We start from the raw sequence: 26,982 nt of genomic DNA on the forward strand, positions 1-26,982 counted from the left end.
GCGCGTCATTGACGTCATTAAGAGCACGCGACTTGTCTTACATGGGGTTTTCTAGCACCGGTGTAAACGGTAGATAATCCTGTCTGAGATGCAAGAAATTCCTTTCTTGCATCTCAGACAGGATTATCTACCGTTTATTCATGTCTAAGATGCAAGAAAGGATTATCTACCGTTTACACCGGTGCTAGAAAACCCTGTCTTACAACCCCATGTAAGACAATTCGCGTGCTTTAAAATGACGTCATTGCTGCGCGCCTTTTATGAATGAATTGCGTTCTTAACGTCACTTAACTGTTATGAATGAAGTTGTACGTTCATACGCTACTATAAGAAAAAGGTGCGTAATGAGAATATTAGTTTTCGTAGTTCTGTTCTGAAAATAATTGATACTTTATATGCAAGAAAAAGAATCAAACACCGGGTAACTGTTTAGCGGAATCTCGGCAGAGCCTCGTTACCGCCGTAAACAGTCACCCTCGAGCTAGTTATTCCGGTCTGTACCGGCAGCCAGTGTAAGATTCTTATATGTTTACAGTACGAGTTTACAGACGTAAGAACACAGTTTGCGAAGCTATATCTCTGGAAACAATGACAAGATTAGGTTGAAGATCTCCTTTTGTTACATCTTTGAACGTTTGGTTTAAAAATGCTCAAAATTTGAAACTGCTACCGTGTAGAATATGCTAAATCTGTCTATTTCTTTACCTCAAACATAAGCTCGTTGCATTCAACAAGGCATGATTGATTAAGTTCTGTTTGGTTTGATTCAACTGTTGTCGTATCCACGAAATGATTGCAGACGGCATGAAGTCATCACAATAGTACAATCTGCAATCGATCTTTTGAAACTCGTAAGTAACATGTGTTTTTTTTCAAAACTAGACAGGAATAATATGTACAATCTGAAATAATCCTTTGTACGTTTCAACGATTATCACATTGATTTGATAAAGTTGAAATAAGCTTATTGTGTTTAAATAAGCAAAAATAGTAACAAAAATACAGAGGTAAAATATATAATTTATTTGTTCAAACTTTCAAATTTAAACCAACTAGTCCCAAGAAAGGCTCATCTGATGAATAAAGGCCTTTTTTCCCTGGGCTGATCTCCAGGCCGATCTTGTTGAACGGGTTATATGGGTAAGTAAGGGTAATCGTCTTTGAAAAGACGCCTCGTCTTGCGAACTTCGGATTCTGATACACAGTGTCAGGAAATTGTCTAGAAATATTATATATATATAAAAACAGGGAGTTCAAGAACTTTGTATATGTCAATTACTGTTTAATTTAGGTTGTTTGGAATATGTATCCTGTTGTTATATTAACTAATAAGGTTTATTTCTAATCATTAATATTAAAGTGTTTTATCCATCGAGATATACGGCTTTCATTACTTTCAGAAACTCCCGGAAATTGGTGAGCGGACATGAACGTTGTCTATATTATAAATACACTTTCTCGGTTTCTTTTCTTATGTCGTAATACTTTGGGTCATTTATGTAAAAACACTTTCATTTTGCATTTTTGAATACAATGTAGAATCCTTTCAATTAATCATATGCACAAATGTATCTAAACGTCTTCAACAAAATAATTAACTTTACATACAAACAAATTTTAAATTAAAAAAAAAGATGTAGTTAGAAAAAAAATCTTTGGTAAAATACTTTTTACTGAATTGATATTTTACCTGTAATACACTGACATGGCGGTGGTTGAAGATCCCAGGGTATTTTTCTTATCGTTTAACTCTGTTTCTGGTGGACATAGGGGATTGTAACCAGCATATCCGGGGCATTTCCTTACACTGAAAATACAGCTGCTCTTATGAATTTGATAAAGTAAATCATAATGTTAGTATGTATTTAGAAGTCAAATCCCGTTTAAGATTAAATTTTGTTTTATTCAAAAGTATTTGTCCAACAACTATTTACATATGACATTCATTCATTCATTCATTCATTCATTCATTCATTCATTCATTCATTCAAGAAATCACGATTAAGTCAAATGAGTCTCAATATGTTGCATTAAACGTGTGATATCGATCAAACGTAAACTCACGTGTATTTTAACTGATCTATTTTGGGGTTTTTTTTATCATATAGTACTTACAATACGTTAGCCAGCCCGTCAGTTTTCACAAGATTCATTATCCGGTTTTGTCGCCCTTCGTCCAAACAATTTGGTAGTTGTCTGGAAAATAAAAAAAGAGAAATGTATTTCCATAAGATACTAATGCCCCAACATTTCACATGTTTTGTTCTTCTACTGACGAACAGCAGGACAGTATGACAGACAGGCAAATAAAGTAAATTCTACTATCTTAATGTTATATCCTAAAGAATGCTTAAAAGAAAATAAGCAAAACCCCAAAGGCATAGCTACACTTGCTGACCAACATTCTTGTAAAGTCTAATGACTCTAGGTCAAATACTTTTGACACAGGACACATGTTGAAAATTGCAAATTTTACTCAGGAAAGGGCAATTATCTACAAATACTGAATAAATGAACAGCCCGGGCGACGCACCAACTCGCCTCTGAGCCGTCGGCGCCGTTCGACCTGTAAAGTTTGATGACTCTAGCATAAGCACAGTTTAGAGCTACATGTGACACAACATGGAGCGCACATACACGCACGCATGTACATGGACGGACAAGGCCGAATCTAAATGCCCCCACCCCCTCCCCCGCCTAGAGTGGGGGTAAAAAGGTCAAACATTATAGCAAAGGATTTATTCATGGTAGATTCCTAAACAAACCGATCACGCCACCGCGGTATCTGCTTCAACCGATCTTTAACACACTAGTGTGTTCGCCTGGTCACCAATCTTACTAAAGAGTTTACTCAAGAACGCGATATATAGCGGTCCCTGATTGGCTGAGTGAAAAAGACACGAGGTGACCTCCTATCGGTGATTGTCAGATTCATTAGCATAGCGTTCATTAGGAGGGGATTTTAATCAGATCGATGGGCTTTCATTGTACACGGGTGTATGTCTGAAGCATCGCAATATAAAGTCGATGAGTGATAGAAAATATACCTTAATTAAACACTTCTTTTACTCGTTTGTTCAAATAACTACAATAAAATCGCACAATTACCGTATGCTCAATATTCTTTCCCTTTGTGGACTCTTGGGTCGGTTTGTTGGAAGTCTTGACTGAAGTCTGTCCCACAACACGGCATCTTGCCATTCCTCAGACCTAGGTTCGTATCTCTTTGCTTGCAGTCTGACCATGTCGGCCTTTGGTTCCAGGGAGGTTGGGGGATCGGGCTTTAAACCATAAAAAAAATTTTTCTTCCAAATATACATGCATATTGTATTGTGTGTGTCAGTGTGTGCTATACATACGGTAATTTTTATTTGATCAATATTTATGTTGCAGAATATGTTTATTGCTCTAAGTTTAACTTTATTTAAAGTGTATAAATTTATATATATCTGCGGCAAAATAGTGTTTGAATTTTAAAAACGAATACTTCCAAAGAAAACTGGAAGTATATTGCCATAAAAGTGAATGGCGCATACATGTTGCTAATCGGTTAAAATCCTACTTAAAATAACAGCATAACATTTTGTTTTCCGGAACATTTTATTCTGTTTACGTACAACATTATTCATGTGTGTTAAATAGCAGTTACAACTTGGAACAAGAGCACCGCTAGGCGGAGTATTATATGCCCGAAAGTGTTTTTTCTTTAGTAAGGATGAAGCATTCGTAAGACATGGGAATTAGCTGTTCATCCTATAAAATTTTACAGCTGTAGGTTGATTAATACTTAAGTTATTGAGCGGAAACTGTTTTCAGTTTTAAGGTAAAAGTGACCTTGACCTTTGACCATGTGACCCAAAAATCAATATGGGTCCTCTACCCAATATGGACAATCATCCTAAAAAACAAAAAATCAATAGGGGTCTTCTATCCAATATGGACAATCATCCTATGAAGTTTTAATATTGTGGGCCAAATGGAACTTAAGTTATGCTTCAGAAAATGTTTTCAGTTTTAAGGTAATAGTGACCTTGACCTTTGACCTTGTGACCTCAAAATCAATAGGGTTCTTTCACCCAATATGCACACTCATCCTATGAAGTTTGAATATTGTGGGCCAAATGGAACTTAAGTTATGTTCCGGAAACTGTTTTCAGTTTTAAGGTAATAGTGACCTTGACCTTTGACCTTGTGACCTCAAAATCAAAAGGGGTCTTCAACCCAATATGGACAATCATCCTATGAAGTTTGAATATTGTGGGCCAAATGGAACTTAAGTTATGCTCCGGAAACTCTTTTCAGTATTAAGGTAATAGTGACCTTGACCTTTGACCTTGTGACCCCAAAATCGATAGGGGTATTCTACCCAATATTGACAATTATCCTATGAAGTTTGAATATTGTGGGCCAAATGGAACTTAAGTTATACTCCGGAAACTGTTTTCAGTTTTAAGGTAATAATGACCTTGACCTTTGACCTTGTGACTCCAAAATCAATAGGGGTCTTCTACCCAATATTGACAATCATCCTATGAAGTTTGAATATTGTGGGCCAAATGGAACTTAAGTTATGCTCCGGAAACCAAATTGCTAACAGACGGACAGACAGACGGGCGGACGCAAGGGGGTATAACATAATATGCCCAAAATACTCTCGGGCATATAAAAATGTTTCATATGATAAGATAGATAACCACATTATATTAGTGTGATGACACGATAATCGCTATAGCATACCACTTACAAATCCCACTCACCCACCCAATCAACACATCCACATGCGCCCCAGGAGCACGCACGCACGCGCGCGCACACACAAACTGAAACATTTTTTACCTTTGGAAGGTGTCTATCACATTCGGCACCAGACTTCTGCGCAATCGAGGTGTATCTATACTTTTTGTGAAGTGTTTCTATTGTTTGCATATCCATTGGTCCAAATTTTGTATCTATCACCTGTAACATAGAAATTATGCCGAACTATTCATTAATAAAGACATGCACTTTTATTTTCATTGAGATTGTCCCATTTTAATTCAGCATATGAAACTCACACACTGACTGAAACAGTAATCATTTTATCCTCTATTCGTATAAGCTTATTAAAGTGTATAAATTAAGTTACATATTTGCTGTCTGTAAATTGTGAAAATATAGTTTATAAATATTATAATTGAAATTATTACAGAATACTTATAGCATGAAAGAAATTTGTTGGTAAATTTTATTGAAAACGAATAGGGCAAGTGTGAAATCATGACCCAGCCTTCTAAAAATATCAGCGGAATATTTTGTTCCTGAACAGTTTATTCTGTTTACATACAATATTCATGTATATTCAAAAGATATAGCCAGTAACAGCAAAAAAAATGAAAATTTCAATGATTTGACCTTCAAGGTCAGGATCATATATGAGAGAAGGTCAATGTCTAATGAACTTGAAGGTATATCCTAAAAGATTGTTGTGTTCAAGTTTGAAGACAAATACATCTATTTTTAATTATCTTTTTTCCCTTTTTATACAGAAAAAAACAACACACACACATTTTATTGTATTACATTTGATTGGTACACTTGTATACAAACCTTGCATGGTTTGGTCGCTGAAACAGGACGTGGTTTGACGGGCAAAGGTGCTTCTGGGGGTCGCGGAACAGTCTGGCTTACTCTTTTCACTCTAACTAATTCATTTTCTCTTTGCCTAGATAATAAGTTATTATGTATTAAAATAAAACATGCATAACGACAACACCACCGTTTGTTTATTTGGTTGTTATATAATTGTTTCTCTCTAAAATGTTTTGTTTCTCTGGAAGTGTTTGAGAGACAATGTCAGCGTCCTTATTTGACATATTTAATCAATGTTTGAATTTAGTTTGAGAAATTCTAAAAATTATATGTGCATGAAACAAATATTCTCATATTGGAACGTTACAAAAAAATGTAGACGGGCATTTATAGATCTACTTTCGATTAACATGCCTGCCTCATCTTTGAATTATAATATAACTGTACGTTACATTAATAATGAAACCATAGGGTTTTAACCAAGGCAACAATAACTCTCATGCTGCAGATAAAAGCATCATCATATTTAAGAATAGATGTTACCTGTTTTGCACTCTAGATTCCACTCTTCGCCCTTGCTGTCCTGTTTGTATGATATAGGGCTCTGAGGGTACCTCACCCCTGTAACACATTCTGTACGTCGACTCCGCTATTCCTGATAACGTGCACATTTGCCCTTATATTACTTTTTTCTAAATATCAGGTTATTTATTTCATAAAAAAACTACGCTCAAACAATTTCCACATTTCAAACAACCTCTGGTTTGATTTATAAATCACATATTTATCTGCTTATCTTACACAATGTTATGTATACAGGAAATGACGTCGTTGACGTCAACAATAAAAAAAATACGCAAAACATGATGAGGTTTTCCGTCAAAATTGTTCCACTTTCTATTATTTCTATTATTAAAATGGTTAAGTATTGTATTAGTAATAATTATTATTATCATTATTATTATTTCTATTTTAAATGTATTCTCAATGAAATAAGTTTCAGATCGCTTGCTATGTATATAATATTACTAACAGTGAGTAAGGGGACGTCATTTTCATAACGCTAGTAAGTCTACATATTCCTACGCCAATCATTTCGCGTTGTTTCGATTGCTCATTTATTAAGCTATATACAAAAATAATTTAAACATTAACTACACGTACGTTTTATTCTAGAATATGTACAGGCTGTTTTAAATGTCAAATGTGGGAGTAACTAAGAAAAGATATACATACTGTTTTTTTCTTTTGGTTACATGTAATTCCACAGAGAATATTGAATGAGTGTAGGTTCAAAACTGGATTTATTGTTAATTATATCATGCAAGCCTTTTGTGTACTGAAGCTACATGAACATGGTATACTATTTAATCATATACCCTAAACAACAAGAGCTCCGATACGGCGGGAAATACACACCCGACGGCAAAATTACAATGAAGTATCGTGGACAAAAATTTGTCTTAAAGAAAGATAGCAAACCTGTTGTTGTAAATGACTCAGATGATAACCTTTCTATCAAATGTATAAGAAAATATTACATTCTAGTTATTTTCTAGGTAACAAGTTAGCATATAAGTAAAAGATAATTGAACATAATGATTTGATTTCATTTTGATTAACAGAAATCAATTTAATACAATTAGTTGACTGCAGAGCAAATTTAAACTTGACAAGTGTTTTGATAATACATACTTGCATGTAAAATATAAACACATTTTAATAAGAGAAATCTTTTTTAAGTTATTCTGTGGAAAGTATTAATTTCACCGACAATTTGCTGAAAAGGGGCATAACTCTTCCAATAATGAGTTGATTGCAATTAAATATGAACATAACTAATGTTTTGAGATAACATATGTGCATGCCAGATATAAAAATAAACAAGTTAGTATGCTGAAACAAATGTCACTTTAAAATTGCTTTAATACGGGGACGTTACTCTAATAAGTTGCTTGCAGATTTAACATACATGTACTTACTACATGCGAAGACCAATTGTCTACAGACAGACGAACGGACAACGCCATATCAATACATCCCGGCGGTTTATAAAAACTGTATTAAGTGACAAAGAATTATTTTTTATATATACGTCACTTCAACAATGTAAAGGTCACATGGCGCCTTTCCAGCTTTACTAGTGGAGGAAAAACTCTCGTTCCCCTCGTGCAAAAATATCTGAAGCCAGTTCTGATAAAAAGGGATTAAATTATAACAAACTATCTTTCATGGTTATCAAACATAAAACGCACAGTTCCATTGTAATATTGCATGGAAATTTCATGTTCACTTACTCTACTTGTCCCTGAGTCAGTTTCAGCACGTAAAGAAATCAATAACTTGACCTTGAAAGTCAAGGTCATTTATGACTCAACATCAATGTAAATCTGACCAACCTAAAAGTCTATCCTCAAGGATTGCTGTGTCAACATACGTGGATAATTCATTCATAAATAACTATGCTATAGCCACTTGAGACAGACAGTTGCATCATGATATTGCTTTGATGTGCCAAGGTTCAAGTTAATATCTCTACCGATTTTCCAAAAATGGGACAAAGTGATACATATATAGCCCCCACCCACCATTTTGTACATATAAATCTAAATAATAATGGTCAATGTTATTTTTTTCTTTGAAAAAGATGAGCTAAAATGATACACTGTTGAAATATGGAAAAAGGGCAATATGCGAGTCTGACCGACAGTGTGGGTTTCCTCCAGCAAACTGCACAGTGCCGAGTTTACCTTAAAGTCTCTTGAGCCTACAGAACAGGTGGATATAATATTTCTGTGCAGGACAGACAGACCAAATTATATACAAGCTCTCAGGGATCATAATAAATCTCCATTATGGCCGTGACATATGAACAGTATATTTAAAACTTACAAATAGACTGACATGTCGGATAGAGACAGAGAAATAATATCACCACACAGTTGCTAGAGGAGAATATTTTATTGAATCTGCTACATAAATAACTGACAACAATGTGTATATATATGGTAATCATAAAACAAACATACAGATAGGCCTAAATAAAACAAAAAACGTATACAAATATATAGTGAATTCTTGTTCAATTTTATTTCTATGCGAGTATAAAAGTTAAACAAAACAAGCATGTATCTTAAAAATATTTGCTTCTTGGACATGACTTTGTTTTCTTCAATAAAATTAGAGTGATACTTAGAAATTTATTTGTTCAAAAATTCATATCAAAATAACTAAAGTTTTAATTACAAAAAAATTTCTTGTTATTAAATGTAAAATAATCTGTTTGTTTGTGAGATACTGAGAAAGTTAGAAATAACCTTAGCATGAGTTCTTTACCTTGGTGTACAATCATTTTTAATTACTACCCCTCACTATTTTTGTAGTGTTAATTTCCCATAGGCCAACTGAAGTTATTTTTACTTTTTATTTAAGTGTAGAGTACCATGTGACTAAAAATTTACTGTTACAAAAGTAACAGTCCTTTTTCATAGTAAAAATCTGAAAAAATATACACCTATAGAAACAGTGTCCCAACGAGGTATCTATTTCAGGTAATAAAATAAATAACACATAGGTTTATAACAACAAAAATATCATCCCTCGTAAAAATACTGTTTTCCTTGCGATAATATTTTAATGTTACTCACAAAACTATGTGTAATTTATACACTGTATGATTTGTAAATAAAATCATGTTCTGAGACTTTTGATCAATGAGCTAATTCTAAAATAAAATGCTACTTTAAATGCATGAAAACACATATATAGAAAAAAAAATCTGAAAAAAAGAAATTTATAATTTTCAAAATTGCACGTAGTAATGTTTTAAGATTCTAACTGTAAAAAAATATATACATTTGCAATGATTTTGTCTTGTAAAAAAAGGGTAGAAAAGTAAAATACATTTTTGTATATAAAGACTGCAGTAAATAAACTTAACATTATAAATACAAATATTTATAACTAATAATTGCTAACATATATAGTAAACATGGTCAATAGACAACTTTAAATATTCATGTTTTGTATAAATACGTCATATTTTAATAGATTTAAAAGGAAAAATGCCACATTAAATAGATTTTTTTTTATTACGTAGATATATTATGATAAATTTATATATTTAATCACATCAGTTGTAGACAAAATCCCTGACCTACAAACTATAATTTGGTCCACCATGTTTTGATTAACAAAAACATCTCAGTAATAGAGGATATTGAATGAGTGTAGGTTCAATAATTAATTTAATGAACAAGTTGAATAAAAATTTTATTATGCATGCCACTGGTGAGCATATGAGCCGCATCACGACAAAACTAACATAATGCGTTTGCGACCAGCATGGATCCAGACCAGCCTGCGCATCCACGCAGTCTGATCAGAATCCATGCTGTTAGCTTACCGACTCTATTACAAGTAGAGAAACTGATAGCCAACAGCATGGATCCATGCTGGTCGCAAACCCACTATGTTGGTTTTGTCATGACACGGCTCATATTATTTTTTTGAACCAGTTCAATAAATTCAGTGATGAACCTACACAAATGTAATATTCTATTACATTTTGCTTGTACAACGTAAACAACATCGGGTCAAAAAAACAGTCTAATAAATTGCAAAATTGGCAAGTACATGTATGTGATAAACATTGTTATGTATACCATATGAAAGAAAAAAAACCTTTCTTGTATGAAAGAAAAAAAAACCTTTCTTGAAAAAAAAACCAGAATCATCTTTAAATTAAATTTCAACAACCATTCTACTTACATTGTTAGTATACAACAAGATATACCTATTACACCAGACAAATAGATCTATTACCTATATATGCTCTACTATCATGTAAATAAGACAACAATAACTGGTGGGTGATAAAATTTATCATATTTTTTTATGTAATATCATTTTTAATACAATAATTGACATGGAGATATATCATGTATAGTGAACAAAAACAAAAGACAAAGTACAGGAATATTAACAAATGGTTTTCCTTTGCAATTCCATTTGATTTCTTTAACAATGAAAATTTCTAAAACTAAAATTTGGGTAGATCTACCAGTCTCATATTCGAAAATCTGATTTGTTGAAAAATATTTTTATTTAAAAAATGGTTGACTGCAGTTTGAGACTGGTTCCCAAATTCTTGCTCTATAACATTGTATGATGTAGCTGTTTTACTGGTCCCGGCTCCACCATGAGGCAGGTATTGCCACAGATCTTGGCTGACCAGGGTTGTCAGTATTGTCAGTCAAACTCTTCTTGAAAGCTTGGCCAGCAGATGAACCCGCATGTCTGTAACAAAAAACAGGTAATGTGAAGGATACATGTATGCATTCATTTTGGGTTTTAAAAAAGTAAGTGCCTGTTGATTCTCTACAAAGTTCTAGAGTGTTATTCCAAATGTAACAGTTATTTTCTCCAACAAAACAACTCAAACATCAGCATTTAAGGACATTAGGCATATTGCCATTAACTAGTAAAATATTTGCACCTGCCTGGAGATTTAACTTTTCAAACACCAAACACCTTTCCTGCTGTCAAAACATGCATCACAAGGCATTAACTGAACTCCTTATCTTTAAAGATTAATTTTTTAAAGGTCAAAAAATAACTAAAATTTATTTTATGAGAGCATATGTTTACAGGTAAACAAAGCTTGTCAAAAAAAACATCAATGATGAAAAGCATGAAATAAAATGTTTTATCACATAAACCGCGGCGCAGGAGTGTAATAAAGCCATTTAATAAAAGCGATATTACACTAGACGATATTACACTAGTGTAATAACACTTTGACGTCACGTCATTTGCGCTATAAACATAGCGTTAAAGCGCGCTAATGTTAGCGTTACACTATAGGCGCGTCAAAGAAAAATGACTCTTGATAACAGTTTACTGTTCTTATTTTATATATGTGATAAATAGTATATTACATTTGTGTAGATTCAATACTAAATTCATTGAACTCGTTGAATAAAACAATATTATGCTCGCCAGAGGCTCGCATAATATGATTTTATTCAACTCGTTCAATAAATTTAGTATTTAACCTACACTCATTCAATATCCTCTATTTTCAACAGGTTACAGTATGATAAAAGATAATGTTTCAGTAAACTTACTTTGTCTGGTTATCATCACTAGTCCACACCTCATACATGGTGAACTTGTTCGAGTCCTTGAAGCTTCTTACAGTCACACTGTAATATCAACATAATAATTAACATTATAGTAATTAATGTGTGAATAATCATGCTGTATCACAACATGTATATATAATTGTTCCCTCAATCTCTTCTCACATATGAAATATAATTAAAATGACCTTAAAAACCAAAAGACCTTGTTAAAACGCCTGTGACACATCATTTATAGGGTTTTCTGAATTTTAAGGGCAAAGTTTATCTAAGCAAGTTTGGCTTATGTTATGGTTACAGGAAGGTGTAAGCATGCAAAGCAAATACTTGGTTTAAGTCATTATTTTCACCTGGATAGAATGGTGATTTTGTAAAGGTACATGTTATATATCTAGACTAAGATATATTTACTATCATGTATTTATAAAAACTTACTTCAAGCATCCAGGAGCAGCATTGGTTGCCTCTATGTAATCCCTCATGCTTGTCTTGAAGGACTGTTCCTGTCCAGATTTTATTGCCATGTCTAGTTGATACAGAATCACCTAAGAAAATACAAAATACTAGAATACAACTTGTATGAACACTAAACACTGAAGGCTATATAAACTACAGTGTCTGAATCTCATCTCTTAACATGCCATGCAATCCCCTTGTCCCTTGTCATTCAATCTGAATACAATATATATTTCTATACCCCTTATTCTTTTAGAATAAAAGGACTAATAGTGAGCTTGGAATTCAGTAATACTAGAATTGTTTTTTTCATAAAGGTGGTCCGGGGCCCTACAGAGGGGAAAGAAATGTGCCAGCATATCAAAGTTGTATCTTTCTACTTTATTTTGCAATTATAATGTAAGCTTTTACTACATTTTATTCCTATTCAATGATATTTTATTGCATAAATATAATACATAATACAATAAAATAGTTTATCACACACCCGTGCCGATTTTGCGACTACGTGAAAATGGTATACGGCCGTGCATATACTTTGACGTGACGTCATTAGCATTATACAAACATAGTGTAAAGAAGCTCCAAATGTTAGCGTTATACTATTGGCGGGTCAATGAAAAATGACTCTTATTTCACTTTAAACGGTCTTTATTTTGGGTATGTGATAAATAGTATATTTAATTTGTGTAAGTTCATTACTGAATTTATTGCACTCGTTGAATTAAATAATATTATGCTCGCCAGAGGCTCGCATAATATAATTTTATTCAACTCATGCATTAAATTCAGGATTGAACTTACACTCATTCAATATCCTCTGTATCTTAGAATGGTTTCATTAAAATTAAAAAAAAAACAATTATGACTAAAGTCAGGGAAAAATACATACTTCATGCAGAGAGGGTTGCATCCCCCCCCCCCCTTTCCCAATTTTGACATATACATGTATATTTTAAGTTTTTAACCAAAACAAAACCACTGTACTACAATGTATATAATTCATAATAGTTTTCTCAATTACTAATAATAATAACAAGAGGGCCATGATGGCCCTGAGGTCGCTCACCTGTATATAGGCCCCCCCCCCCCAACCCCCACTCCCCCAACGTTGCAGAGCCAATTTAACCCAAGGGCTTTTATTTGCACAAACTTGGTAGACACCCATAAGAAGATGTTTCATGCTAAACATTTAAGTTCTAGCTCATTGGGCTTTTTAAAAGAAGATTTTTTTTAGTTTTTACTATACACATATAGTTAAAAACAATGACACCCTTGGGGCCGGGCCAGTTTTGACCCCAGGGCTTTTATTTGAACAAACTTTGTAGACACTTACTAGAAGATGTTTCATGCTTAATATCTAAACTCTAGCTATTTGGGTTTTTTCAAAGAAGATATAAAGTTTTTGCTAAACACATATAAAGAAAATCAATGACCCCCGGGGCGGGGCCAATTTTCACCCCTGGGCTTGTATTTGAACAAACTTGGTAGACACCTATTAGAACATGTTTGATGCTCAATATCTTAGCCATAGATCTTTGAGTTCTTTAAAAGAAGATTTTTTAAGTTTTTACTATATGCATATAGGGAAAATCAATGACCCCCCGGGGCGGGGCCAATTTTCACCCCAGGGCTTTTATTTGAACAAACTTGGTAGACACCCATTAGAAGATGTTTCATGCTAAATATCTTAGATCTAGCTCTTTGGGTTCTTTAAAAGAAGATTTTTCAAGTTTTTACTATATGCATATAGGGAAAATCAATGACACCCCGGGGCGGGGCCAATTTTGACCCCAGGGCTTTTATTTGAACAAACTTGGTAGACACACACTAGAAGATGTTTCATGCCAAATATCTAAGCTCTAGCTGTTTGAGTCCTTTAAAAGAAGATTTTTAAGTTTTTACTATATGCATATAGGGAAAATCAATGACCCCCGGGGCGGGGCCAATTTTCACCCCAAGGCTTTTATTTGAAGAAACTTGGTAGACACCCATTAGAACATGTTTCATGCTAAATATCTTAGCTCTAGCTCTATTAGTTCTTTAAAAGAAGATTTTTTAAGTTTTTACTATATGCATATAGGGAAAATCAATGACCCCCGGGGCGGGGCCAATTTTGACCAAAGGGCTTTTATTTGAACAAACTTGGTAGACACTCACTAAAAGATGTTTCATGCCAAATATCTAAGCTCTAGCTCTTTGAGTTCTTTAAAAGAAGTTTTTTAAGTTTTTACTATATGCATATAGGGAAAATCAATGACCCCCGGGGCGGGGCCAATTTTGACCCCAGGGCTTTTATTTGAACAAACTTGGTAGACACCAATTAGAACATGTTTCATGCTAAATATCTTAGCTCTAGCTCTTTGGGTTCTTTAAAAGAAGATTTTTTAAGTTTTTACTATATGCATATAGGGATAATCAATGACCCCCCGGGGCGGGACCAATTTTGACCCCAGGGCTTTTATTTGAACAAACTTGGTAGACACTCACTAGAAGATGTTTCATGCCAAATATCTAAGCTCTAGCTCTTATGGTTTTTTAAAAGAAGATATTTAAAGTTTTTTCTTTCGGTTGCCATGGCAACCAGAGTTTTGCATGGAATTAAATTCTTTGAACAATTTTTAAAGGTGACCACCAAAGAAACATTCCTGTGAAGTTTGGATGAAATTGGCTTAGTGGTTTATAAGGAGATGTCATTTAAAGTAAAAGTTTACGGACGGACGGACGGATGGACGGACGACGGACGGACGCCGGACGAAAAGCGATCACAAAAGCTCACCCTGTCACTTTGTGACAGGTGAGCTAAAAATTAATATAAAAATAATAAGATAACTTAGTAGTAAATTGCTATAAACATTATTAAGAATTTTTATTTAGATATCACCATTACTTTTATTAATAAAAGAAAAGAAATATCATTCTATCTTGTCTAAAGTTGTATTAATTTTATTCTCACTTTAGGCAGTGCATAGAGGCTGGGTTTTTAAGAGTAATATAGTTTGATAGTTTAATTTATATATCACCTTCTTATCTTCCGTTACATCCACTTCTTCATCTACAATACCATCAAAATTTACCTGGAAACATATGTCACAATATATATATATCACTAAAATCTACAAAACTTTCAATCTGACAATCAAGTCTTTTTTAACATTTATTACATAATAAAAAATATTCTATAAAATAAAAGTTTGGATATGTTTTATATAAAGTTAATTCAGTAACAACTTCATAATAAATAATCTTGTTTGAAATCAGACATGCTAGTTTGCTACTCTGGTTTTTACTCTGATTTCAACATAATTTTGGTCACATCTATGTGGCTGTCCCATCTAATGGTCTTTCCTGGATACCTAACCAGTAACTTTCAATTTCTAAGCAAGTGACTGACTACTTATTCCATGATATGTTTTCTGAATCAGCAGTGAGACACAATGACCTTTAGATGATCAGTTGTCAAACTTTTCACCTCTCCAAAGGATTGAACCAGTGACCCCGGATTAAAATATCTGTTGCTCTCCCTACTGAGCTAAAAAGTTGGCATTTACTAGGACTGTTACTATCTGTCAGGATTAAATAATTCTATAAACACAACATATAAGGAAATATACTGTTGTAACAGCCATGTATTTATAAGCTTGTTTTCAAGGAGAATTTTATGTGTGTTGTCATGGCAATAGATTTACGTGTATTGTCATGCCACACACATTTACATTAAACCTGTCACAGGGATGTTACACAACTCACTACTAACTTGATTTGTATCATTTTCTGGACTTTTTCCATTTAAGTCTATATGAAATGAAAATATTTGTAAGATCCTATCAAAATATGCTTCTGTACCTGTTATTAACTATAAATGATCATACCCTTTTCTCTAGCCTGTCAAGGAGTGAGCTCAGTCTATCCACCTGGGAGTTTAGAGCAGCCTGGGTGCTACCGAGGGCCTGCTGTCCTTTAAATGTATAAAAAAAAAAAAATAATGATGAAAAATATCATGTGACAAAATTATATGCTCCGAAATTACATCAAATAGGCAGAATTCTAATACAACAAGTATTTTATGTTACCATTAACTATAGATTATAGTTGAACTACAATGTTTCAAAAGCTTCACTTCTCATCACAAAACTTAAAGCCAAGTCAAAAGTTAATGCAGAGTAAAAATGCAAAGCTTCATAATAATTATATACATCAACCATATTGTAATAAGTATGAAAACAATTGAGATGTGTTGTTCTTACATGCAGAAATTATTAGAATTAAGTATAAAGTATTAGGGAGTTCCTTGTTCGTGCACAGTTAGATGTATATGTATTAATTAATTGCTATTTATAATGTGCATATATAAGTACAGTTAGGTTAGCAATTATATACGGGTAGGTAAGAAAACTCTGGAATTAGAGAAAAGTCAGAAACTGTCGTATCTTATTCCAACAATTTTAACAGATGTTAAATTTATTTTTATTGTCATATTTTATTCCAATGTTGTTTTTTTTATCAAAACTCATACAGTTCATTGATCACATTTATCTAAGACTTGCACCTTGTTAAATTTATAAATGTAAAATATGATAATAATTAAAGGATACTTCTAGATTTTATTTTGTTTTTATTATTTTTACATAAGGCTTATTGTATCACAGTTTGGGGACCTTTCTGTTGAAAATGTGTCAGAGTTAAATCGTATACATATACATGCACATTGCGTTAACTTGATTGCAGGTATTAGCTACCCGCACTCCAGAGCATGCCCATTGATTGGTTCATTTTGTCTGGGGTTTACATATTATTGTGACGACAGAGAAAGGGATAGCGAAAGAAATATCATATTCAGATGCTCTTCATTGGTTACTTTTTTCTGGGGTTTCATATTGTGACATCAGGGAACGTGTTTTTATTTTTGACTATGATACAAAAGAGAAAGAACATCAAAACACTCGGCAATCAGATTTATACTTGGAGGCTACGCCCCCTCGTACAAATCAGATAGCCTCGTGTTTCGATGCTCTTTCTATTACTTAGATTTTAATCTGATGTATAACTAACATTGAATCTTTCAACTATATATTATACAAATTAAATAAGAAAAATAACATTAAATTCAAGATATCAGATTATAAATGCAAGTTGTGGTATAAATTTGAAATCATGATTACACACTCAAAGAAAAAAAAGGAAGACATGTTTAAAATATTTGTCCAAAAAAATCAAAACCAAAATTAACTGACGGATACACAGTACCGTCTTATTGTATAAATGAATAGTTTCCACACAAAAAAATATATATGAAGAGCAAGATAAAACAGGATGAAATTTGAGCAATAATGAAAGATTTTACTAAAAAAACATCAAAATACATGCAAAATATAAATCAGTTTATAAGTGTGAAAACTGGTGAAAGTCAAAGCAGTGAATTTTCTTTCAATAAAGCCATTCAAGACAAGTTTGTATAGGCAAGATAAACGATTAAACCAGTTATAACAACACATGATGCTACACAATACTGCTTTAACAAAGGTTAATAAACATTGCCAAAACTATGAAGAAACTAGCCTCAATGACTTCAACACATCAACCTAAAACCTACAAATGGTAGAGATTCTATGTAAAGTGCAAATGCACTAAGATACATGTACCAAAGGTATAAGATATCAGTCAAAAAACATGAATATACCATTAGACACATTGATCATGATGTGACAGAAGTATTATGTAGTTATACAAGGAAAGCAATACTGACAAATGCTCAACCAATATGCTTGGGTTGCAGTATCATGTGGGCATTCAAAGAATCATTTAACTCCAATGTTCTCGAAAAAATATATACATGTACAAAACATACAAGAACTGATTATCAAATAATTATTTGATAATGTCAAGCTGACACAGAATTGAAAATAAAAATAAAATAGATGAAGTATTTTTTAACCAAAAAGTTTTTCAGGGAGAAAAACTCAACTTCTTCTCTCTAATGGAAATCAAATAAATTATCTTATTTCAAAAAATATATGTTATTCTGTTAGAAAAGATTACATATTATATTGTTAGGTAAAGTGTAGGTGAGAAAATTAAAGGATTGTAATAAATAGGAAGAAACTGTAAGAGAAAAGTCAACTAATTAGTTAATACTAAATACTAAAACACTCCACCACTGAGCTATATGTGGAAATGGTGATAACAGCTTACCTTCCTCTAGTGAGTGAAAAAATCAAATGAATAAATAATTTACATAAACACAAACACACACAATAATAAAACAAGCAAATTTATTGAATTGATATACCCTGCAGAATGATACAAATCACTCAATGGAGGCTCCTTATTATTACACATATGTACCTCAGAGCATTATTATGATACAAAGTCCACAAAAAATGAGCTGTGTTCAGCAAAAGGAGATTCATTAAAAATACAATGACATTTTAAAATATTATTTGGCATTATTTAATGTCACTTGGTCATTCATACAAAGTTGGTCATCTAAGAATTCCAGTTTAAGGATTCAAATGTGATGAAAGCATTTTTCTGCTCAAATTATCAAGCATGACTATTGTGAAGATTCAATCCATTCCCTTCATTAGTTTTGGAGATACCAACTTCCAGGCAAAAACTTAGCCAAAATTTTCAGGTGAAAAAGGGAGATAAATATGCAAATAAGAAAATCAGAGCTTTGTCAGATAATCACAAGAGAACAAGTGTGTGAAGTTTCAACCTCATTCAGTAGTTTTTGAGGTACCAACTTGCATGCAAAAAAACTTAACTAAAGTGTGATGCAGACGTCTGGGTGAGTACAATAGCTCTCCATATTCTTTGAATAGTCAAACTAAAAGCATTGCCTTTTTGACAGTAGAATTCAGTTTTGACGTATATTTAGGATTTAACACTTGTGCCGGAATGATAACAGTTGGTAATGTTCTTGTTTGAATAAGCAGACTTGTATAAGATAATGACTAAGATAGGTGACTTTAACACACTGTCACTCCTCACACAATGAGTGAAATTTATAAGTTAAGATTTTTTAACCTGGTAGCTTAGTTTGAAACATTTGGCATATTTGGTTCTTTTACCAGTAAGGAAGTAAAGTTACAGGCAGTGTCTATTCTAGGAATTCAAAAATAGGGGTGATTTTCCCCCCTCTATTTCAAAAAAGGGGGCGATTTTCAAAATCAAGGGGTGCCAATATAAACTGCTAATATTAAATCGTCTGCATTAAGTTTACACTGAGACTTTCAATCGACGAAATAATTAAAACGAAAATATTTATTTAAGACAGCAGAAGTTGTCCCCCCTTAATTTTTAAATGAAAACAGATTATTATAGAACTGTCGCAATTGATTATAAAGGGTATGACAATACAAACAATCGACCTATCTTTCACGTCTAGATCGTAGCCAAGCTAGGAATTGCCTCATTTTTCTTGATTATTTACTACACTAAAATGGCGCCCAACTGTCAGACATAGCACACTAGTTCCGGTCAGTCAGACATAGCACACTAGTTCCGGTCGGTACGGAACATTCCGTTAATTTCTGTCAACTCAAGTAACCAGTACCATACGGTACTAAATTATTATAATTAGCTTACAGTTAACTCCCTTTGGTTTCCGGTGTAAATGTAAACAAAACAACCAAATATAATGAGGGATGGAAGTTTTACGATTTTATTAACTTTTTTATAGATGCGCGATTTTCACGCACATGATTATGAATTGTGCGCGATCTGTGAAATACTAGCGTGAATTGCGCAATCGCGCGACCTAGAATAGACACTGTACAGGTATTACTGTAGATGTATATTTAAAACAAAAGCTGTTGGAGAAGCTGCAAACACAACCTTTCTCAGTGCTGGATAGAAGATTTTGACCTTTGACCCAAAATGCAAGGGCTGACTTATCAAGGTGCACCTACATACAAATTTTGAAGTTCTTAGGTCAAAGTACTTTGATTTAATGACTAATATCATGTTTTGCTACTTTAGGTACCAGTGAACTTTTGACCTGATAATATGTGTGGCAGAAACTAAAATAAACTTTCTAACATATATAAAACAAAACATTCAACATTCATAATAACCTATCTTAACTATAAGGGTACCTCTTCTTGATTTACTATCAAGTAGATTTTCAAATAAAATATATCTCATCTACAAATAGGTCTACAAGGGAAGTATCATTTCAAATGAGAATACCTTCGTAACTATTCTGTGAACTAGTCTGTCTCTTTGCTCGTCTAACAACACGACCTGGGACTATAGATTGTTCCTTAGATTTCTCTCTTACATCTTCTACCTGCACTGGTACAATGTCAGTTCTGAAGTACATAGTACATAATATTATGTTAAATGTTACTATATTAAGAGCATATACAGTTACATGAATACATCATGTACTTGCAAATTGAATAAAATCACTGCATGAAACAGCATAAATCTGCTCATACAGTCTTCAAAATTTATATTGCTAATTAAAATCTACATGTAAACATAAAGAAAGGTATTATAAATAGTATCTATTATCTTTTGACCTTTTTAAATAAACTGTTATGGGTGTTTTGTAACGTTTTATTGCAATATTCAGATATAATCAAGTTTCCAAGATACAGTCTAGAAGCATTTTGTACCAGAAACAGCTTCTATGATCATATCATGCCTATCAAATTTAGCTATCTGTGCATTTTTATGTCCTGTATTCTTATAACATACAGTTTCTTAAATATTGAATATTTTTTTCTAATTTTATATTACTGTGAAACCTCTGTAATGTGACCCTTTATAGAGCAATGACCCCTCTAAAACAACATATTTCCAAAAGTAAGACCTCACAATATACTTTACCTCTTAGAACAATGCCTCACAAAAACAGACAAAAATCTTGGTCTTCTAAAGGGTGTTGCTCTGATTCTTTAGAGGTTGATCATTTAAATGTGGAAAGCTAAAGTAGAATAAGATCTACTTTATATGTCATGATTTTAATAAAAGCTTTTATCTGCTGTTTCAAAGAGAAATAATCTTCGATCCTTGACTAAAATCACTTACAATACATGTATACAATATAACAAACCTTTCATTCTTGGCCTGCTCATCAAGTGCCTCTGTTGCAGAGTCTAATGGTCTTTGTAGAGCACAAACTTGGTCCATAACTAGGCCCATCAGAAACCTTGATATAAACTGGTCAGAGCGGCTCTTCTCCGGATATGTCTTTGATGTGGACAAGAGCATATTGCTCACTTTGGTGTTCAGATCTTCTACGAGACTTAGGATTTCTTTAAATTGTCCAAGATGTTTTGAGAAATAGTCACACAATTCCTTTGGATCTATGTAGCTGTAAAATACGAAAAATAACCACTGATATAAAAAGTGCTTTGAAAAATTTAACTTGAAAGAATTGACAATGTTTTCTTTATTGGAATGGAACTGATATAACATGTAAGTTGTAGCATAAAGTAAAACGCCAAAATACAAAATGTCCTACATCTAATATAACTAATTAAAAGCATATGCAATTTTATTTACATCAAAGTAAACATACTTCACAATGCGCAACAACTATCCTTTTACAAGCAATCATTCACACTTCCAACCTCTAAAATTCTCAACACAAGCAAGAATAATTTACTATTTATTTAAATCTTATCAGCAGTATTATGCAGTGTTTCTTTAGCATTTCTATTAAACAGAACCTACTTTAGAGCAAGAAAATTATTCCAGTCTTAAAAAAATGTATGATGCTGACTTTACTTGTGAATGTTAGAAATTACTTTACCTAGTATCTCACAAGTACAAGGAACTTACCTGGTCATATAAATACCAGGATGTGTTTGGTCTTATAAGTGCCACAACTTACTTGGTCTTCCAAGTGCAAGGATTTGCTTGGTCTTATAAATGCCATGACTTACTTGTTCTTACAGATACAAGCAATTACTTGGTCTTATATCTGCCAACAATTCCTCAATCCTATTAGTTCCATACATTACGTGTTACTTGGTCTTATAAGAATTAGGACTATCTTGAAGTTCAAAGACTTGTTTTGTCTCATAAGTGCCAGAACTTCCTTGGTCTTACAAGTGCCAAAACTTACTTGATTTATAAGTTCCAGGACTTACTTCATTTTATAAGAACAAGGTCTTACTAGGTCTTATAAGTTCCAGGACTTACTTGGTCTTATGGGTGTCTATCTCTTCAAAAAGTTTCCTCAACTCTTCTTTACTCATCACTCCGTCAGCAAAGAATGCAACAAACTCCTCCCATGATATCTTCCCATCATCTAAAATACATCCAATTTATCTTATTCATAAGTTACAGACATGAGCCAACCATAAATGACATAAGTGTATGCATGTATCATCATTCAAGACATCTGAACATTTGTCAAGATCACAATACAATTTTCTACAGTGACCAACTCATTCTATAGTGATCAATGATTTTCAGAAAATCACTTCCATGTGCATTCAAATTACTTATTTCAATTTAGGAGTATTTTTCTTATCTAGAAATGTGTCTATAGGACACTGATGTCCCCACTGTTAAGTTATTTCTATAGACAGACAGTGTGTAATGTGACAGCAACACTAAATGCCTTCTCTAAATCAGTGAAGATGGGGATTTAAAGTGATTATACCTAAACAGTTTAGTTAAGCTATATAGATAATTTGCCACAATCCATTTAAAGTATAATCTAAACACGTGGTATAACAACAGCTGTCAGTAGGATAGCATGCTCAATATTCACAGTCCTTGATAGTAAGACAAGAGTCTGGATTATATAGAATTTTATGAGTTCAAAAAGGGTCATAATTCTGTCAAAATTCAGGTTAGAGTTATTGGGTCTCAAATAAGTGTGCAAAGTTTCAACCCATTCTCTTCAGTACTTGCACACAAAAACTAAAACGAAGTATAACACTGAAGCCAACACCAGAATGAGTACCAAAGCTCTCCCTGTTCTTTCGAAAAGTCAAACTTAAAACTAAACCAAGTCATATTTTGTACTTAAGTGATATGAATACATTTTGATTGGCGAATGTACACACCTTTCTTGTCTGCTCTCCTGAACACCTGAAATATAAAAAAAAGTTTTCTCATGTACTGTATATCAAAAATAAATCAACCAACATCCTAGATTAAAAACCAAACTACTTGAAATTTTTAACTTATCGGTTCTTGAGATTGTTACTTAGTTTTTACTTTAATACCATATTTGCAATGTTCCAGAATATCATTTTAGAGAAGTCCCAGGAATTTCTCAACTAAGACAAGTTATTGCAATAGGTCAGCACTGTCTTTTTCTCTACATTGATGGTCACACTAATTTAAAGAAAGACGATCATTTTTACATTTAGCCAAGTTATTACAAGTTTGCTTCTTTAAAAAGAAGCATGCAAGAGGTCTTTTTGCAGCTGTGAAAGATTTGTTTAATTCGAAAATATTTCGAGATATTTTTGCATAAAAGGCACAATTAATGTTTATACATTACAATTATTTAACAAAGTAGAATTTATTATATATACAGTATTGAATATAGTATCATAATGAAAGTTTGTTTTACTCTTCATTTTTTTAACGTTTTGAAAGATTATATGCCAGAGAAATGGACATTTTCTTGGCGCATCAGGGATATTTTTCTACAAAAGGAACAATTAAGTTATGTTATCAAATTAACATTAAAATAAATGATATATATTAAAAGTAGTATAAAAAAAATTCTTGTAAATTTCAATAATCAAATTTTCAACTAGACCTATCACTGAAGGTGATTAATACCCCCACCAGCAACTTTGACTTTTTGAAAAATAAGTAGTCTGAAGGAAAATTTGAACACAAACTATCAACTGTGTACAAAGACATATTTCAATTAATTGTAATCCCAACTGTGGTCTCCAAATAAGCTTGCTTTTAACAAAGTTTGATTACAATATCTCATTCCTAACTCTAGTTATTGTCCGGAAACCATTTTTCTATTTTAAGTAACACTGTAACAGTGACCTTGACCCTAGGGGGTCCAAATGCAATAAAAAATCAGGTCTTAATATAAGCTTCCTATACACCAAATTCGATTACAATATCTCATTCCTAACTCAAGTTATTGTCCGGAAGCCATTTTTCTATTTTTAGTAACGGTGACCTTGACCCCAGGGGGTTCAAATGCAATACCAACCCGGGTCTTCATATAAGCTTGCTATATGCAAAGTTTGATAACAATATCTCATTCCGAACTCTAGTTATTGTCCAGAAACCATTTTTCAATTTTTAGTAATGGTGACCTTGACCTAGATCCAAATGCAATACCAACCCAGGTCTTCATATAAGCTTGCTATACACCAAGTTTGATTACAATATCTCATTCCTAACTAAAGATATTGTCCACAAACTATTTTTCTATTTTTAGTAACAGTGACCTTGACCTTGACCCCAGGGGGTCCAAATGCAATAACAACCCAGGTCTTCATATAAGCTTGCTATACACCAAGTTTGATTACAATATCTCATTCCTAACTCAAGTTATTGTCCGGAAACCATTTTTCTATTTTTAGTAACGGTGACCTTGACCCCAGGGGATCCAAATGCTATACCAACCAGAGTTTCCACATAAGGTTGCTATATACCAAGTTTGATTACAATACCTCATTCCAAACTCTAGTTATCGTCCGTAAACCATGATGTGGACCGACCGACCAACAAGCTGACTCCTATATACCCCCCCTAAACTTCGTTTGTGGGGGTATAATTAACGTTTTGGAAAGTATATGGAAACTTTTCCTCTGCATAGAGATTTTCCAAAATGGCATAAAGTATGTTAATAAAACAATTTTAAGTCCCAGATTTACAAATAAAAAAAATATATATATCATTTGATTGGAATATAGCTGCATGCCTTAACTAAAATATTTCAAGAAAATCAAACTTGAGCAAAATTTGATCCATCTGCGCCAAAATATCTCTGTTGAGTAATTTAGTCATACCGGTTCAAAAGTTAAAGGAGAAGCAAAATTTCAGTACTCAGTTTATATAACAGTGCATGTTGATATTGTAGTTATAATGTCCACTGTTACTATTTTTCGGAACATAAAATAAAAAAAAAACGCTATTCAGAAAACAATAATCGATTCGTACAGTTTAAAGGATTAAAAACAGAATAACAATTGCTCGTAGTGTTAAGTAACATAAATGATATTTTCCGCTTTTTCCTTGTACCAATTTGTTCACTTCAATGTTAATTTTTCATTTAAATTAAGTCATATTTTGAAGTGGAGCATGCACATAACAATTTTGGTAGACTGGTTCTAATGAGTTAAGGCTTAAAATGTGATGCATTAGTTTCAATTTGATACGCAAAATGGATGCCACCAGCAATCATTCTCAACTCATTGGAGATGTCTGATGACCTCTCCAATAACAATTAACATAATGCTTGAAATGTCTGGGCCTGAGAAAAATTATACGGGCTGGAAATAAACCTAAGTAAGGCTGCCGGTCCTTTTGGCCTGAAAAAAAAATGACTTTCTCATAGACTGTAAGTTAACCTTTATTTTTTAGTACGTACATCTGCACCTAACCTCATCTGCAAGTGGGACTTAATCAATGGCATATATCAAATATTTCAGTGTTTTTTTAACAAGGACAAATGTCATAAAAAGGTATGAAAACTAAAAACGGTTCAATCATTTATTTAGCTCTTCATCTGCATAAAATAAGAAGTTTTGCCAGGTGTATTTTGGTAACATGAAAGTGAAAGTAAAACCCCTGGCAGGAGCATGAAGTCTAGGAGGCACATAAAGTTGTTTATGCCGAATACCTTGGAAATATGGCTAACACGGAAATATGAAGCACCAGTATCCGAAATTTTCAATATCCGAATATTAGTAATACACAAAAATATTACACCCTTCGTGTAGCAAACTCTTGACAGTATGCAGATAAAGAAAACACTTATAAATGTTAACATAAATATGTATGCATGATTTATATCTTACATCCAAGAAAATAGACATTCCTTTTTCAACTTCTGTAGTTTCCGACATTTTTTTTTGCACGGGAGTTTATAACATGCGAAAAGTGATTCTTTTTCACGGAAATAGACACGCAAAACGGATTCAGTAGAACTACTGTTTGGCTATAACCTGGAATAGACCCCGGGGTCTAAACCAGGAGTATATATAAGGTTCTTTCCGTTTTCTTTAGTGTATTTTATATAAATTTTACTTCTAAAATATACATACATTAAGGGTCTAATCCATTGCCCTTTTCGTCCGCTTTTTTTTTTAATTTATTTTTTTTTTTTACTTTTAGTAAATGTTTAGCTAAAATGTTTTTCTACAAACAAAGAACTGTAGATGTATAACTTTTAATAGTGGAAAGTTGCTTAAAATTTTCAGCATCAATGTATGCAGAAGGGGCGGATACAAAACGGTAAGATGTGGAGGGGCGGGTTACATGTGGGTGGCAAGGAAAACAATGCGCCATTTACGTAAAGTGTGCGTGTTTGAAGATGTTGCCAACATTTGTTAATGTAACAAAAATAATATAGATGGAAATGTACTTCTTTCTTATATGTTGTGTACACTACTCTTTTCTTTCGTGCGCATGTTTAATTGATAAAACTGGAAAGAAGAATAAATGTATGTAATCAGTGTGGGAAGAGGGGTGTCCCCTCCCATAGATTGACAAACTTTTGAAATCTGAGGTTGAAAATTGTGTTATTTCCTTGACCTTCTAGTGCTGTTTATGGTACCTATTGGATGAATCAACATCACATTGTCTCAAAGCACCCTGGTGCTCAGCAACTTAATTCAGTAAAAATGTAATGGTGAATTTT

The 26,982-nt window shown here is 33.0% G+C and overlaps 2 protein-coding genes across 2 annotated transcripts; both read right to left on the bottom strand.

Moving 5' to 3' along the window:
* Window positions 1–1,008: 1,008 nt before the first annotated feature.
* On the bottom strand, window positions 1,009–6,390 carry LOC132739137 (uncharacterized). The gene is made up of 7 exons (XM_060726792.1): window positions 6,112–6,390; window positions 5,587–5,701; window positions 4,837–4,956; window positions 3,109–3,281; window positions 2,116–2,196; window positions 1,691–1,807; window positions 1,009–1,219 (listed from the first exon to the last, which is right to left on the bottom strand). The coding sequence occupies exons 1-7, from the start codon at window positions 6,237–6,239 to the stop codon at window positions 1,030–1,032; spliced, it is 924 nt and encodes a 307-aa protein (XP_060582775.1). The 5' UTR covers window positions 6,240–6,390; the 3' UTR covers window positions 1,009–1,029.
* Window positions 6,391–8,514: 2,124 nt separating this feature from the next.
* Window positions 8,515–26,275, bottom strand: LOC132739141 (N-terminal EF-hand calcium-binding protein 1-like). The gene is made up of 10 exons (XM_060726794.1): window positions 26,141–26,275; window positions 23,201–23,225; window positions 22,326–22,434; window positions 21,232–21,492; window positions 20,361–20,482; window positions 16,040–16,125; window positions 15,191–15,244; window positions 12,147–12,256; window positions 11,697–11,774; window positions 8,515–10,866 (listed from the first exon to the last, which is right to left on the bottom strand). Exons 1-10 carry the CDS (start codon window positions 26,186–26,188, stop codon window positions 10,749–10,751), a joined length of 1,011 nt encoding a protein of 336 aa, XP_060582777.1. The 5' UTR covers window positions 26,189–26,275; the 3' UTR covers window positions 8,515–10,748.
* Window positions 26,276–26,982: the final 707 nt, after the last annotated feature.

Source organism: Ruditapes philippinarum, unplaced genomic scaffold (genome assembly GCF_026571515.1).
Source record: "Ruditapes philippinarum isolate M1 unplaced genomic scaffold, ASM2657151v2 ctg1496_1_1_1_1, whole genome shotgun sequence".
NCBI classification, from domain to species: Eukaryota; Metazoa; Mollusca; class Bivalvia; order Venerida; family Veneridae; genus Ruditapes; species Ruditapes philippinarum.